Source organism: Callithrix jacchus, chromosome 19 (assembly GCF_049354715.1).
Source record: "Callithrix jacchus isolate 240 chromosome 19, calJac240_pri, whole genome shotgun sequence".
In the NCBI taxonomy this organism is placed as follows: domain Eukaryota; kingdom Metazoa; phylum Chordata; class Mammalia; order Primates; family Cebidae; genus Callithrix; species Callithrix jacchus.
The window spans coordinates 35,132,921-35,145,681 of NC_133520.1; the positions used below are offsets into that span (position 1 = coordinate 35,132,921).

Below are 12,761 nucleotides of genomic sequence, written 5' to 3' on the forward strand. Positions count from 1 at the left end.
GCTCCATCCAGCATGGCAACAGAGTAAAACCCTGCCTCAAAAAAAAAAAAAAAAAAAAAAAAAAAAAGTTACATGGAGTTTGCTAGGCCCTTGAGGGATACCAAAAGTTTAAGACATGGACACCCCTAAAAGAAGTTCTAACATTATTGAGAAACAATATATACTGAGAGCTATCAAAGATAAAAAGAGAAATGCTAAATACGTAGAATTATTCATGATAATTACACCAGAAGTCCAGAAGGAAGAGAGATTCCTGTGAATTTAAATCAGAGATTTCGAGTATACGGGTATACTCAATGAAAGTATTCCTATACTCAGTAAGCTATTCCTAGAAAGACATTCTGTTCTAAATAATATTAATAGGAGCTAAAACTCACGTATCAATATGTGCCAAATGCTAACTTATCTAATCCTCTAAACAACTCCATGAGGTATGTACTGTTACCCCTTTTAATCAACTAGGAAACTGAATGAGAGGAACTTTAAGTGACTTGCCCAAGCTCAAGAAACTAGTACGTTAAGGAGCAAGGACTCAAATCCTGGCATTCCAGCTCTAGGACCTGATCTCTCTACACAGTCCTTGTCCTTTCTAAGCAGAGTGGTCTGAGCAAAGGTACAGAAATGAATGTGTAATGCGATTGCAGGAGATAGCAAAGATGCTGGGCAGACAGGCACAGCAGATTTATTTAGACATCTTTGCTCCTGGCCAATATATGTTCAAATGGAGAAATTCTTTATTTGATTAAAATGCAGACTTACTTAGCACTTTTATTACGTGGTATGATGTTTTAGAAACCACCCCCTCAAATTACTGCAGTGCAGAAAAGCAACCATATAAAAAGTTCCTTCATCATTATATGTGTCTTATTAATTGCTACACAAAACACTAACCCTTTCTTTTCTCATTTAGTTATTACTTAATTGGTAAAGAAATTCTATATTGTGAACTTAAAGGATCAGACGCAGTTTGGAGTGGTAGGCCCCCAATATGTCAAAGTAAGTAAATTCTCTTTTTTAAAATTTAGACAAGTAGTTCTCAAAGTTTTTTGCCTCAGGGAACCCTTTACACTTCAAGATTAACAGAGATCCCAAAGAGCTTTCTTTCATATGGGTTATATCTATTGGTATTTATCATATTAGAATTTAAACTGAGAGGTTTAAAAATAATTATTGATTCTTTTAGGTTTTGTTTTTTCTAAGATAGGGTCTCACTGTTTCCCAGGCTGGAGTGCAGTGGCACAATCTCAGCTCATTGCAACCTCAGCCTCTTCAGTAGCTGGGACTACAGGCATGTGCCACTATACCTGGCTTTTTGTAATTTTTGAAGAGACAGGGTTTTGCCATCTTGCCCCGGCTGGTCTTGAACTCCTGTGCTCAAGCAATCTGCCCCTGTGGGCCTCCCAAAGTGCTGGCATTACAAATGTGAGCCACCACACCCTGCCTGATGAATTGTGAGAACAGATGCAATACATATTAACATATGTACCTTTTTTTAATGAAAAATAACAATTTTCCAAAACGAAATAAAACTAGTAGGAACAGTGGCATTGTTCACACTTTTTTGCATATCTCTTCAGCATCTGGCTTAAAGCAAGATCGGATTGGGCCTGTTGTATTATCACACAATATGTAGACTTTGGAAAAAAAATCTCTATACACTTGTTAGGATGACAGTGAAAAAAGACAATAATATTTTGGTGGTATTATGAACCACCAATTTAGAAAATGGATATTTTGATTTAGAAAGTGGATATATTTATAAATTGCAAAGGATTTCTCAACCACCCACTTTGTTAAGCATATTTTCTCATTAAATTGTCAGCATTTCTTGTGATGACTAGAGTGAAACTTAGCGTGGCCTTGCAAAGAAATATAGGTATATTAGTCCGTTTTCATATTGCTATAAAGAAATACCTGAGACTGGGTCATTTATAAAGAAAAGAGAGTTAATTGGTTTATGGTTCTACAAGCTGTACAGGAAGCATGACGCTGGCATCAGCTGGGGGTTTGGGGAGGCCTCAGGAAATTTAATGATTGGGAAAGGCAAAAGGGGAAGAAGATGTCTCACATGGCAGGAGCAGGAGCAAGGTGGGAAGGATGAGAGGTGTTGCACACTTTTAAACAACCAGATCTCCCAAGAACTAAGTATCATGAGAACAGCACCAAGGGGATGGTGGGTGCTAAACCATTCATGAGAAATCTACGCACATGATCCCACCGCCTCCCACCAGGCCACACCTCCAACACTGTGGACCGCAATTCAACATGAGATTTGGTGGGGACCACAGATGCAGACCATATCAATGGGTATTTACACTTTAAGAAAATGAGATTTGTTCTGAAAGTTAGTCAGTACATTAATGGTTTGAATTTGGGATATTTGCTCATAGAAATCTTCTTTTTAATCAATATTGAATTCACAACCAGCTTGTAGAAACCCTATATTGATGAATGTATTGAAAGTCTAGAAATTTTACTAATGCTGTCTTAATCTTTTATACTTCCTTCCCTCTTTTTCCACATTTTTAAGAGATTTTGTGTAAACCACCTCCAAAAATAAACAATGGAAAACACACCTTTAGTGATGTAGAAGTATTCGAATATCTTGATGCAGTAACTTATAGTTGTGATCCTGCTCCTGGACCAGATCCATTTTCCCTTATTGGAGAGAGCACGATTTACTGTCGTGACAATTCATTATGGAGTGATGACGCTCCAGAGTGTAAAGGTAATCTTTCAGTGTATTTCCTTCTTCATTCGCACATACTCTGGAATAATTTTGTAAATAGTTTTATCTGTAACTAAACAAAGCAGGCGTCTGCACTTCCTCCTCCTGTATGATTGATTTCGAATATATTTTAATACAGGTCAGTTCAAGTCAAAAAACAATTCTAGCTACAGAGTTCCCTGTTTCTCACCTTCACATGTTCTTGGCATTTCATTTTTAACAGTGTGAACTACTGCGTATCTTCATGAGTTAGAAGGTTTTGTTTGAAAGAACCAAAAAAATAAATCAACACACAAAGGCCGTGATCCTATTTATGTGACATTCTGAAAACGTCCCACTATAGGGATAAAAGCAAATCAGTGGTTGGCTGGTTGTAGAAGAGGGGGTGGTGGGGTAAAAGAAGGGTAACTCACTAAAGGGCATGAGGAAATTTTGGAGAGTAATGGAACTTTACTGTAGTGATAGTTACATGATTATTTGCGTTTGTCAAAACTCATATAGCTGTACACGTGAAAGGTGAATTTGACTGTATGTAAATTATATGCAATAAACTAACCTTTAAAAATATTAAGGAGAACATATCATTTAAAATGCTTTATATTTAAATATTTAACATTTAAAGACTTTTTAGAAATGTTTTTCACATCTTGCATTCCATTCCTTGTCTCTGTTCCCACTGGAAATTACTACTTGGTACAACTTTTTCCGTTAAAGCAGATTTCCATTAATTCTGGGGTTTCTCTCCTTTTCCAGTGGTCAAATGTCGATTTCCAGTAATTGAAAATGGAAAACAGATAGCAGGATTTGGAAAAAAATTTTACTACAAAGCAACTGTTATATTTGAATGTGATAAAGGTTTTCACATCATTGGCAGTGACACAATTGTCTGTAACAGTAACAGTACTTGGGATCCCCCAGTTCCAAAGTGTGCTAAAGGTACAAAGGTTGTCTTTTTTCTGTCTTGGTTTGTTGTTGTTGCTGCTGTTCATTTTAGACTTCATTTATTTGATATTAACCGTAAGTCATATAGAATAACCGAAAAGAAACAATTTTAGTATTTAACTCTGTTTTGTATTCATTTCTATGCTAGATGTATGACATGAAATTCACATAAAATTCTGCCGTGGTGATTTTCTGTGCTTTTCCAGGGTTTTCAGCATGTTATGTACATTGGATGGGTACATACTTTCTCTGGTTCAATAATTTTATGTATAAAAAGTAGGTTACAACAACTTTTTGGAGTGAATTAAGACATGGGCATTTTTATCTAAGTAAGTCAAGAAGGGCATAATTCATATAAATGAAATGGCAGCAATAACTCCCAGGTGGTTGATCTAATAACATTATTTTATTTCCTAGAGCTGCCTCCTTCCAGTACAAAACCTCCAACCTTGAGTCATTCAGGTTTAGTAGCTTCTTCCTTGTATTTATTAAAAATCTTATAAATTCCTGGAGAAAATGCCAGCAATAACTCCCAAGTGTTTGATCCAATCTACATTATTGTTTTCCAGTGTCGACTTCTCCCACTACAGTATCTCCAACTTCCAGTGTCTCAGGTTTAGTAACTTCCTGCTTATATTTTTTCAAAAATCCTTTAAATTCTTGGTGATTTTTAAAAAAATCCTTCAAATTTCTGGTGATGTCCACTCATTCATCATTTTTAGTAATGAAAAGAGGGAGGACATTTGTATAGCCATTTTAGTTGTTATACATAGTGATTCTAAAATTATTTGCCATAATCTGGGGATATAATTTTATATACATATACATATATATTATGTATATGTATATAAATTATATACATTATATACATTTATTATATTATGTATATACATATACATAATATATGTGTATAAATGGAAATGGAAGACCATAGAAATGATGTTAACTAAGCATAGTCTGCCCAGGCTAATGCTCTTCCCACAATTACTACTGTCCCTTGTATATACATAATATAATAAATGTATATAAATGTATATAATATATATATTTATATACACATATGTATATGTATATAAATTATATACATTTATATGCATATATACATAAATTATATACATATATACATATTATATGTATATATATATTTATATACACATATGTATATGTATATATGTATATGAAATTATATCCCCAGATTATGGGGATACATATATATGTTGAATTAGGACCTTCTTTTTTATTAGTAAGATATAGGTGGGTTGTCAGTTTTCATCATCAGAAGACAACTAAATAGTGACATAATTATGTTAAGGTAGATCTAAATTGCTAACATGAAAAAATAGCCAGGAATCCTAAGTGGAAAAGAGGAAGATGTAAATTATGTAGTATGATACCACTTACAGTTTTTAAAAAAGATACATATGTTTACCCCAAGGACATTCCTTTTTTTTTGAGACAAGAGTCTTGCTCTGTCACCCAGGCTGCTATGCAGTGGCATGGTCTCACCTCACTGCAACCTCCACCTCCCGGGTTTAAGTGGTTCTCCTGCCACCTCAGATTCCCAAGTAGCTGGGATTACGGGCGCTCACCACTATGCCCAGCTAATTTTTGTAGTTTTAGTAGAGACAGGGTTTCTCCATGTTGGCCAGGCTGGTCTTGAACTCCTGACCTCAAGTGATTCTCCTGCCTCGGCCTCCCAAAGTGCTGGGATTACAGGCATGAGCCACCAAGCCCGGCCACACATTACTTTTGTGATTTATATGGTTATCTTCTAGGATTTCCATTATAAAATACAGAGTATAGTGAGCATTCTTGTACCTACATCCTTACATACCTATGCAGCTATATATATAGGCAAATGCTAATCTGTAGAATTGCAAAGTTTGTAAAGTATATGTAGTCTTCATTTTGATTAATAATCTTTAAAAATCAATGTCAAAATTAAAGTCATAATTTTATATTGATAAGGCCCTGATGAATTTATAAAATCAAACTTACTTTTCTAGGTCCGAGGCCTACTTACAAGCCTCCAGTTTCACGTTATCCAGGTTGGTTAGCCCTTTATCGTACTGATATTGTTAAGAATTTTTTTTACTTAAAATTTTTTTAAATTAAAAACTTTAGACATACCTTAAAAAATGTTAAGAATTTTAAATGATAGGTGAAAAGTAACATCTTATTTTAATTTGCATTTCTTGGTTGTTGGTTTTTAGTTTGTTTGTTGGTTTGTTTGCTTGAGACAGGGCCTCACACTGTTACGTAGGCTGGAGTACAGTGGTGCGACCACAGCTCACTTCAGCCTCAACCTCCTGGGCTCAGGTGATTCTCCCACCTCAGCCTCCCAAGTAGCTGGAACTACAGGCACATGCCACCACACCCAGCTAATTTTTTCTGTGTTGTTTATAGAGACAGTTTTGCCATGTTGCCCAGGCTGGTCTCTAACTCCTGGGCTCAAGCAATCCTCCTGCCTCAGCCTCCCAAAGTGCTAGAATTATAGGTGTGAACCACCATGCCTGACCAATTTGCATTTCCTTAATTATCAGTGAATCTGAACTTTTTTTGATACACATTTATTTATTCATGTGCTTTGTCTATTTTTGTATTAGGTTTCTAAAATATGTTTCTTAGTGATTTTTGAGAGCTCATTATGAATTAAAGCCCTTTTAATATGAAGCAAGCAGTGTTTTCCAGGTTTTTTTGTTTTGTCAGTTTTAAGCTTGTTGTACTATTGGATATAGATTACTTTTTATAACTTTTAATGACATGAGTTGTACTTGAATATATTTTTGTAGAATTTCAAACTTGTATGTGAAGGTTTGTTACATAGGTAAATGTGTCACAGGGATTTGTTGTACGTATTATTTTATCACCCAGGTGTTAAGCCTAGTACCCAGTAGTTATCTTTTCTGCTCCTCTCCCTCCTCCCACTCTCCTGCTCAAGTAGACCCCAGTGTCTGTTGTTTCCTTCTTTGTGTTCATAAGTTGTTAACCATTTAGGTCCTACTTATAAGTGAGGGCATGCGGTATTTGGTTTTCTGTTTCTGCATTTGTTTGATAAAGATAATAGCCTCCAGCTCCACCCAAGTTCCTGCCAAAGACATGAACTCATTCTTTTTTACGGCTGCATAGTATTCCTTGTGTATGTACCACATTTTCTTTATCCAATCTGTCATTGATGGGCATTTAGGTTGATTCCATGTCTTTGCTATTGGGCATAGTGCTTCAGTGAACATTCATGTGCATATGTCTTTATGGCAGGATGATATATATTTCTCTGGATATATACCCAGTAATGGTACTGCTGGGTTGAATGGTAGTTCTGCCTTTAACTCTCTGAGTAATTACCATACTGCTTTCCACAATAGTTGAACTAAATTACACACCCACCAACACTGTATAAGTGTTCCCTTTTCTCTACAACCTCGCCAGTAACTGTTATTTTTTGACTTTTTAATAATAGCTATTCTGACTCGTGTGAAATGGTATCTCATTGTGGTTTTGATATGAATTTCTCTAATGATAAGTGATATTGAGCTTTTTTTCCATATGTTTGTTGGCTGCATATAGGTCTTCTTTTGAGAAGTGTTTGTTCATGTCCTTTGCCCACTTTTTAATAGTGTTTTTCTCTTGTAAATCTGTTTAAGTTCCCGTAAATGCTAGATATTACACCTTTGTCAGATGCATAGTTTGCAAAAGTTTTCTCCCATTCTGTAGGTTGTCTGTTTACTCTGTTGATAGTTTCTTTTGCTGTGCAGAAGCTCTTCAATTCAATCCCACTTGTCAATTTTTGCTTGTGTTGCGATTGTTTTTGGCATCTTTGCCATGAAATATTTGCCTGTTCTTATGTCCAGAATGATATTGCCTGTGTTGTCTTCCAGGGTTTTTATAGTTTTGGGTTCTACATGTAAGTCTTTAATCCATCTTGAGTTGATTTTTGTGTATGGAACAAGGAAGGGGTCCAGTTTCAATCTTCTACATATGGCTAGCCAGTTATCCCAGCACCATTTACTGAACAGGGAATCTTTTCCCCATTGCTTTTGTCAGTTCTATGGAAGATCAGATGGTCATAGATATGTAGCCTTATTTCTGGGCTCTCCATTCTGTTCCATTGGTGTATATACCTGTTTTTGTACCAGTACCCCCATGCTGTTTTGGTTAGTGTAGCCTTGTTTGAAGTCAGGTAATGTGATGCCTCCAGCTGTGTTCTTTTGGCTTAAGATTTTCTTGACTATTCAGGCTCTTTTTGGTTCCATATGAATTTTAAAATAGTTTTTTCTAGTTCTGTGAAGAATGTCGGTAGTTTGATAGGAATAGCATTGAATGTAAATTGCTTTGGGCAGTTTAGCCATTTTAATGATACTGATTCTCCCATCCATGAGCATGGGACGTTTTTTCATTTTTTGTGTCTTCCCTGATTTCTTTGAGCAGTGTTTTATAAGTCTCATTGTAGAGATGTTTCACCTCCCTGGTTAGCTGTATTCCTAGATATTTTATTCTTTTTGTAGCAATTGTGAATGGGAGTGCTTCTCCGAATGGGCTCTCAATTTGGCTGTTGTTAGTGTATAGGAATGCTAGTGAGTTTTGTACATTGATTTTGTATCCTGCAACTTTGCTGAGGTTCATCATCTGGAACAGCTTTTAGGCCAGACTAAGGGGTTTTCTAGATATTGAATCATGTCATCTGCAGACAGATAGTTTGACTTCTTCTCTTCCTGTTTGGATACACTTTGTTTCTTTATCTTGCCTGATGGCTTTGGCTAGGACCATCAACATTTTTATGTGTAGTTATACTGTAGTTTGGTGTTTTGCCTTTTGTTAAAAATGATGTCATGCTGTACATATTTTTCTGCAACTTGAACTTTTTCCACTTGCACTCTTAGATTGGGGTTGTGTTTAAATTTATTCTCATCTTTTCTAATGGTGACTTAAGTATATACCATATTTCATTTAACTGTTCTCCTATCCATGGTCATTTATATGTTCAGACGTTTTACATTAATAGGTAGTTGGATGTATTGATCTTTTTCCTAGTGGCTATGACTTTGGTGTCTTTCTTAGTAAAACTTTAGGTCTTCCATATGCTAAAATTATATAAAATTTCAACCATGTGTTCTGACTTTGGTCTTTGCACTTAAATCGTTGGTACATCTGAAATTCATTCTGGTGTATATAATGAGATACATGGTTCAACCTCTCCCCACCCCACCCACCACCATCCAATAGCTAAACAGAAACATTTTTTGAATAAGTTGTCTTCTCCCCAACTGATTTGAAATGCCAATTTGTATCATACATTGCATTCATAGGTGTTCCATCTTCCTTTCTCCTTTGAGTTTTGTCTATTCTTCCATTCTTGTACCAGAAGCAATTTTTTTTCACTGTAGTACTATATGTTTTAATAACTTCCAGAACACTTCTTTTCAGAAATTTCTAAGGTACTCTCATGTTAATTTTTCCAAATCAACTTTTCATTTTATTTATCATTTGACCATTTTAAGTTTATAATTCAGTGGCATTAAGTACACTGACATTGTTATATAAACATCAGTACCATCTATCTCTAGAATAGAATAGAATCATCCCACACTGAAACTCTACTTCAACAGTAACTCTCCATTCCTCCCTCTCTGGCACCTGATTGTAACTACTGTCTATTTTTGTCTCTGTAAATTTGCCTATTCTAGGTAAATTCATATAATTTAGATATAATAAGTGGAGTCCACTTATGGAATCCCAGTATTTGTCCTTTTGTGTCTGGCTTATTTCACTTACCATAAGGTTTTTAAGGTTCATCTAGATCTATCTTGTGACATGAGTCAGAACTTTATTCCTTTTTATGGCTGAATAATAGTCCATTATATGTATATACTATATTCATTCATTGCTTCTAGACACTTGGGTTGGTTTGTTTTTATCTTTTGGCTCTTTTGAGTAATGCTGTTATAAACATTGAATTCCTGTATTCACTTCTTTTAGTTATATACCTGGGAGTAGAATTGTTAAATCACAAGGGAATTCTATTTTTAATATTTTAAGGAATCGCCATACTGTCCTCCACAATGGCTGCACCATTTTACATTCCCACCAGCAGTGTACAAATGTTTCTCATTTTTCCACATATCCACCAACACTTGTTAAATTGTTTTTTTCAATAATATCCAAGTGTCTTAGTCTGTTTTGTACTGTAAGAACAGAATACCACAGACTGAGTAACTTATAATGAACAGAAATTTATTTCTCACAGTTCTGGAGGCTGGGAAGTCTAATATCAAGGTGTGGGCATCTGTGAGGGCCTTCTTGCTTTGTATTATGACAGAGGCTATCACATGGTGAAAGGGAAAAGAGAGGGTGAGAGAGAGAGTAAGAGGGGCATAACCATGCCCTGACTAACAAACACAACCCTGCAATAACGACATATGTCCATTCATGAGGACAGAGCCATAATGACCTGAGCACCTCTTAAAGGTGCCACCCCTAATAACATCACATTGACAATTAAATTTCATAATGAGTTTTGAAGGGGTCATTCAAACCATAGACCATCCTACTAGATATGAAGTAGATATGCATACTAGATATGCATTTCCCTAATGATTAGAAATGTGTTGAGAATCTTCTCATGTGCTTATTGATCCTTTGTATATCTTCTTTAGAGAAATATCTATTTAAGTCTTCTGTCCATTTTCATGTTGGGTTGATATTTGTTAGAGTCTTAGGAGTTATTTATATATTCTGGATATTACTCCCTTATTACATACATGATTTGTAAATATTTTCTCCCATTCTGTGGATTGTCTTTTAACTCTGTTGATGGTGTCCTTTGATGTACAAAATTTGCTGGTAATTGATGAAATCCAATTTTTTTCTTGTCTTGCCTGTGCCTTTGGTGTTACATCCAAGAAATCATTGCCAGATCCAATGTCAAGAAGCATTTCCCCTATGTTTTCTTCTAAGAGTTTTATAGTTTTACCTCTTGTGTTTAGGTCTTTTATCTATTTTGAGTTAATCTTTGTATATGGTAAAGGTCCAGCTTCACTTTTTTGCCTGTGAATATCCAGTTTTACCAGCACCATTTGTGGAAGAGACTGCTCTTTTCCCATTTGGCTGTTCTTTGTGACTCTTGTTGAAAACCGTTTGACCATATATGCAGAGGTTTATTTCCGATGTCTCTGTTCTAGTCCATTGGTCTCTATGTCTGTCTTTTTGTCATTACCATTGTTTTGATTATTATAGTTTTATAATAAGTTCTGGAATCAGAAAGCGTTAGTCTTCTCAACTTTGCTTTGTTTCCAAGAGTGTTTTGGCTATTTGTGGTCCCTTGAGATTTCATATGAATTTTAGAATGGATTTTTCTATTTCAGCAAAAAAAAAAAAAAAATCAGGGTTTTCATAGGAGTTGCACTGAATCTGAAGGTTGCTTTGTAATATGATAGTTTAAAAATACTAAATTTTGCAATCCATAAATGCAAGTATCTTTCCATTTATTTATGTCTTTAATTTTTTAGCAGTTTTGTACTTTTCAGTATGTAAGTCTTTCACCTCCTTAGTTAACTTTATTTCTAAGTATTTTATTCTTTTTGATGCTATTACAAATAATATTGTTTTCTTAATTTCCTCTTCAGATTATTTATTGTTAGTGAATAGAAATACAACTGAGTTTTGTATGTTCTTTTTGTAACCTGCCACTTGGCTGAATATATTTGTTAGTTCTAAGAGATGTTTGCCTGTGTGTGTGTGTGTGTGTGTGTGTGTGTGTGTGTGATCCTTCGGGATTTCCACATAAAAGATCAAGTCATCTGCAAACAGAGCTTTCTAATTTGAATTCCCTTTTTTTTTTTTTTTTTGAAATTGAATTTCACTCTTGTTGCCCAGGCTGGAGTGCAATAGCGCGATCTTGGCTCGTTGCAACCTCCGTCTCCTGCCTCCACGCAATTCTCCTGCCTCAGCCTCCTGAGTAGCTGGGATTACAGGCATATGCCACCGCACCCAGCTAATTTTGTATTTTAAGTAGAGACAAGGTTTCTCCATATTGGTCAGGCTGGTCTCAAACTCCTGACCTCAGGTGATCTGCCCACCTCGGCCTCCCGAAGTACTAGGATTACAGGCGTGAGCTACCATGCCCAGCCTTGAATTCCCTTTTTTTTTTTTTAACAGCGCCACGCTCGTTTTTCCAGATAGACCTACTCAGTGGTGAATTCCTTTTATTCCTTTTTCTTACCTAATTGCTCTGGTTAGAACTTTCACTCCTATGTTGGATAGAAATTGCATACGTGGACATCTTGTCTTGTTCCTGATCTTAGGGAAAAAGCCTTCATTCATTTAACATTGAGTATGATGTTAGCTGTTGGTTTTTAATATATGGCCTTTATTATGTTGAGGAAGTTTCCTTCCATTTCAGGTCAACTCTAAAGCATTTATTAATCCCTCTATCTTTTAATTTTAATTAGAATGACATTGGATTTATAGACTAATTTTGAGAATATAGTGGGAGGCCGAGGCAGGTGGATCACAAGGTCAAGAGATCGAGACCATCCTGGTCAACATGGTGAAACCCTGTCTCTACTAAAAAATACAAAAAATTAGCTGGGCATGGTGGCGCATGCCTGTTATCCCAGCTACTCAGGAGGCCGAGGCAGGAGAATTGCCTGAACCCAGGAGGCAGAGGTTGCGGTGAGCCGAGATCGCGCCATTGCACTCCAGTCTGGGTAATGAGAGCAGAACTCCGTCTCAAAAAAAAAAAGATAAATTTACATGTTGTACCACAGAATATTGTCAGAGGAAATGTGAGTGGGCAAGAAGAAAAAAGATGACATTAAATATACATTTATAAATGTTTATAATATTACTTTAAATGAGAAACAATATAGTTTATAAGGAAAATGATATTTTAAGGGATTTTCTACAAAGGTGAAAAAAATCACCCTATGAATTTAAAGGATTTTAAGTTTTATTTATTCTTTTTTTTTTTTTTTAATTTAATCTATTTTTTCTTTTTTCTAGGTTATCCCAATCCTGATGAAGGAATGCTTAACAGTTTGGGTTGGTATAGCTACCATGACTAATATAAGTGGTAGTGTATGTAGAAACATGT

At 35.5% G+C, this 12,761-nt stretch overlaps 1 protein-coding gene across 24 annotated transcripts in view; it reads left to right on the forward strand.

The window, feature by feature from the left end:
- The window catches only part of CD46 (CD46 molecule), a 33,732-nt gene that overhangs the window by 8,090 nt on the left and 12,881 nt on the right, over positions 1-12,761 (forward strand). For 10 of the 24 annotated variants that reach the window (XM_078357029.1, XM_008985596.6, XM_078357034.1 and 7 more), the window contains 7 exons: positions 911-996; positions 2,531-2,728; positions 3,482-3,664; positions 4,088-4,132; positions 4,240-4,284; positions 5,677-5,718; positions 12,671-12,709. In XM_078357029.1, the coding sequence (XP_078213155.1) occupies positions 911-996; positions 2,531-2,728; positions 3,482-3,664; positions 4,088-4,132; positions 4,240-4,284; positions 5,677-5,718; positions 12,671-12,709 (638 nt within the window). The remainder of the gene's footprint in view (positions 1-910; positions 997-2,530; positions 2,729-3,481; positions 3,665-4,087; positions 4,133-4,239; positions 4,285-5,676; positions 5,719-12,670; positions 12,710-12,761) is intronic. The other 14 variants (XM_078357031.1, XM_008985599.6, XM_078357038.1 and 11 more) reach the window with 2 other exon arrangements.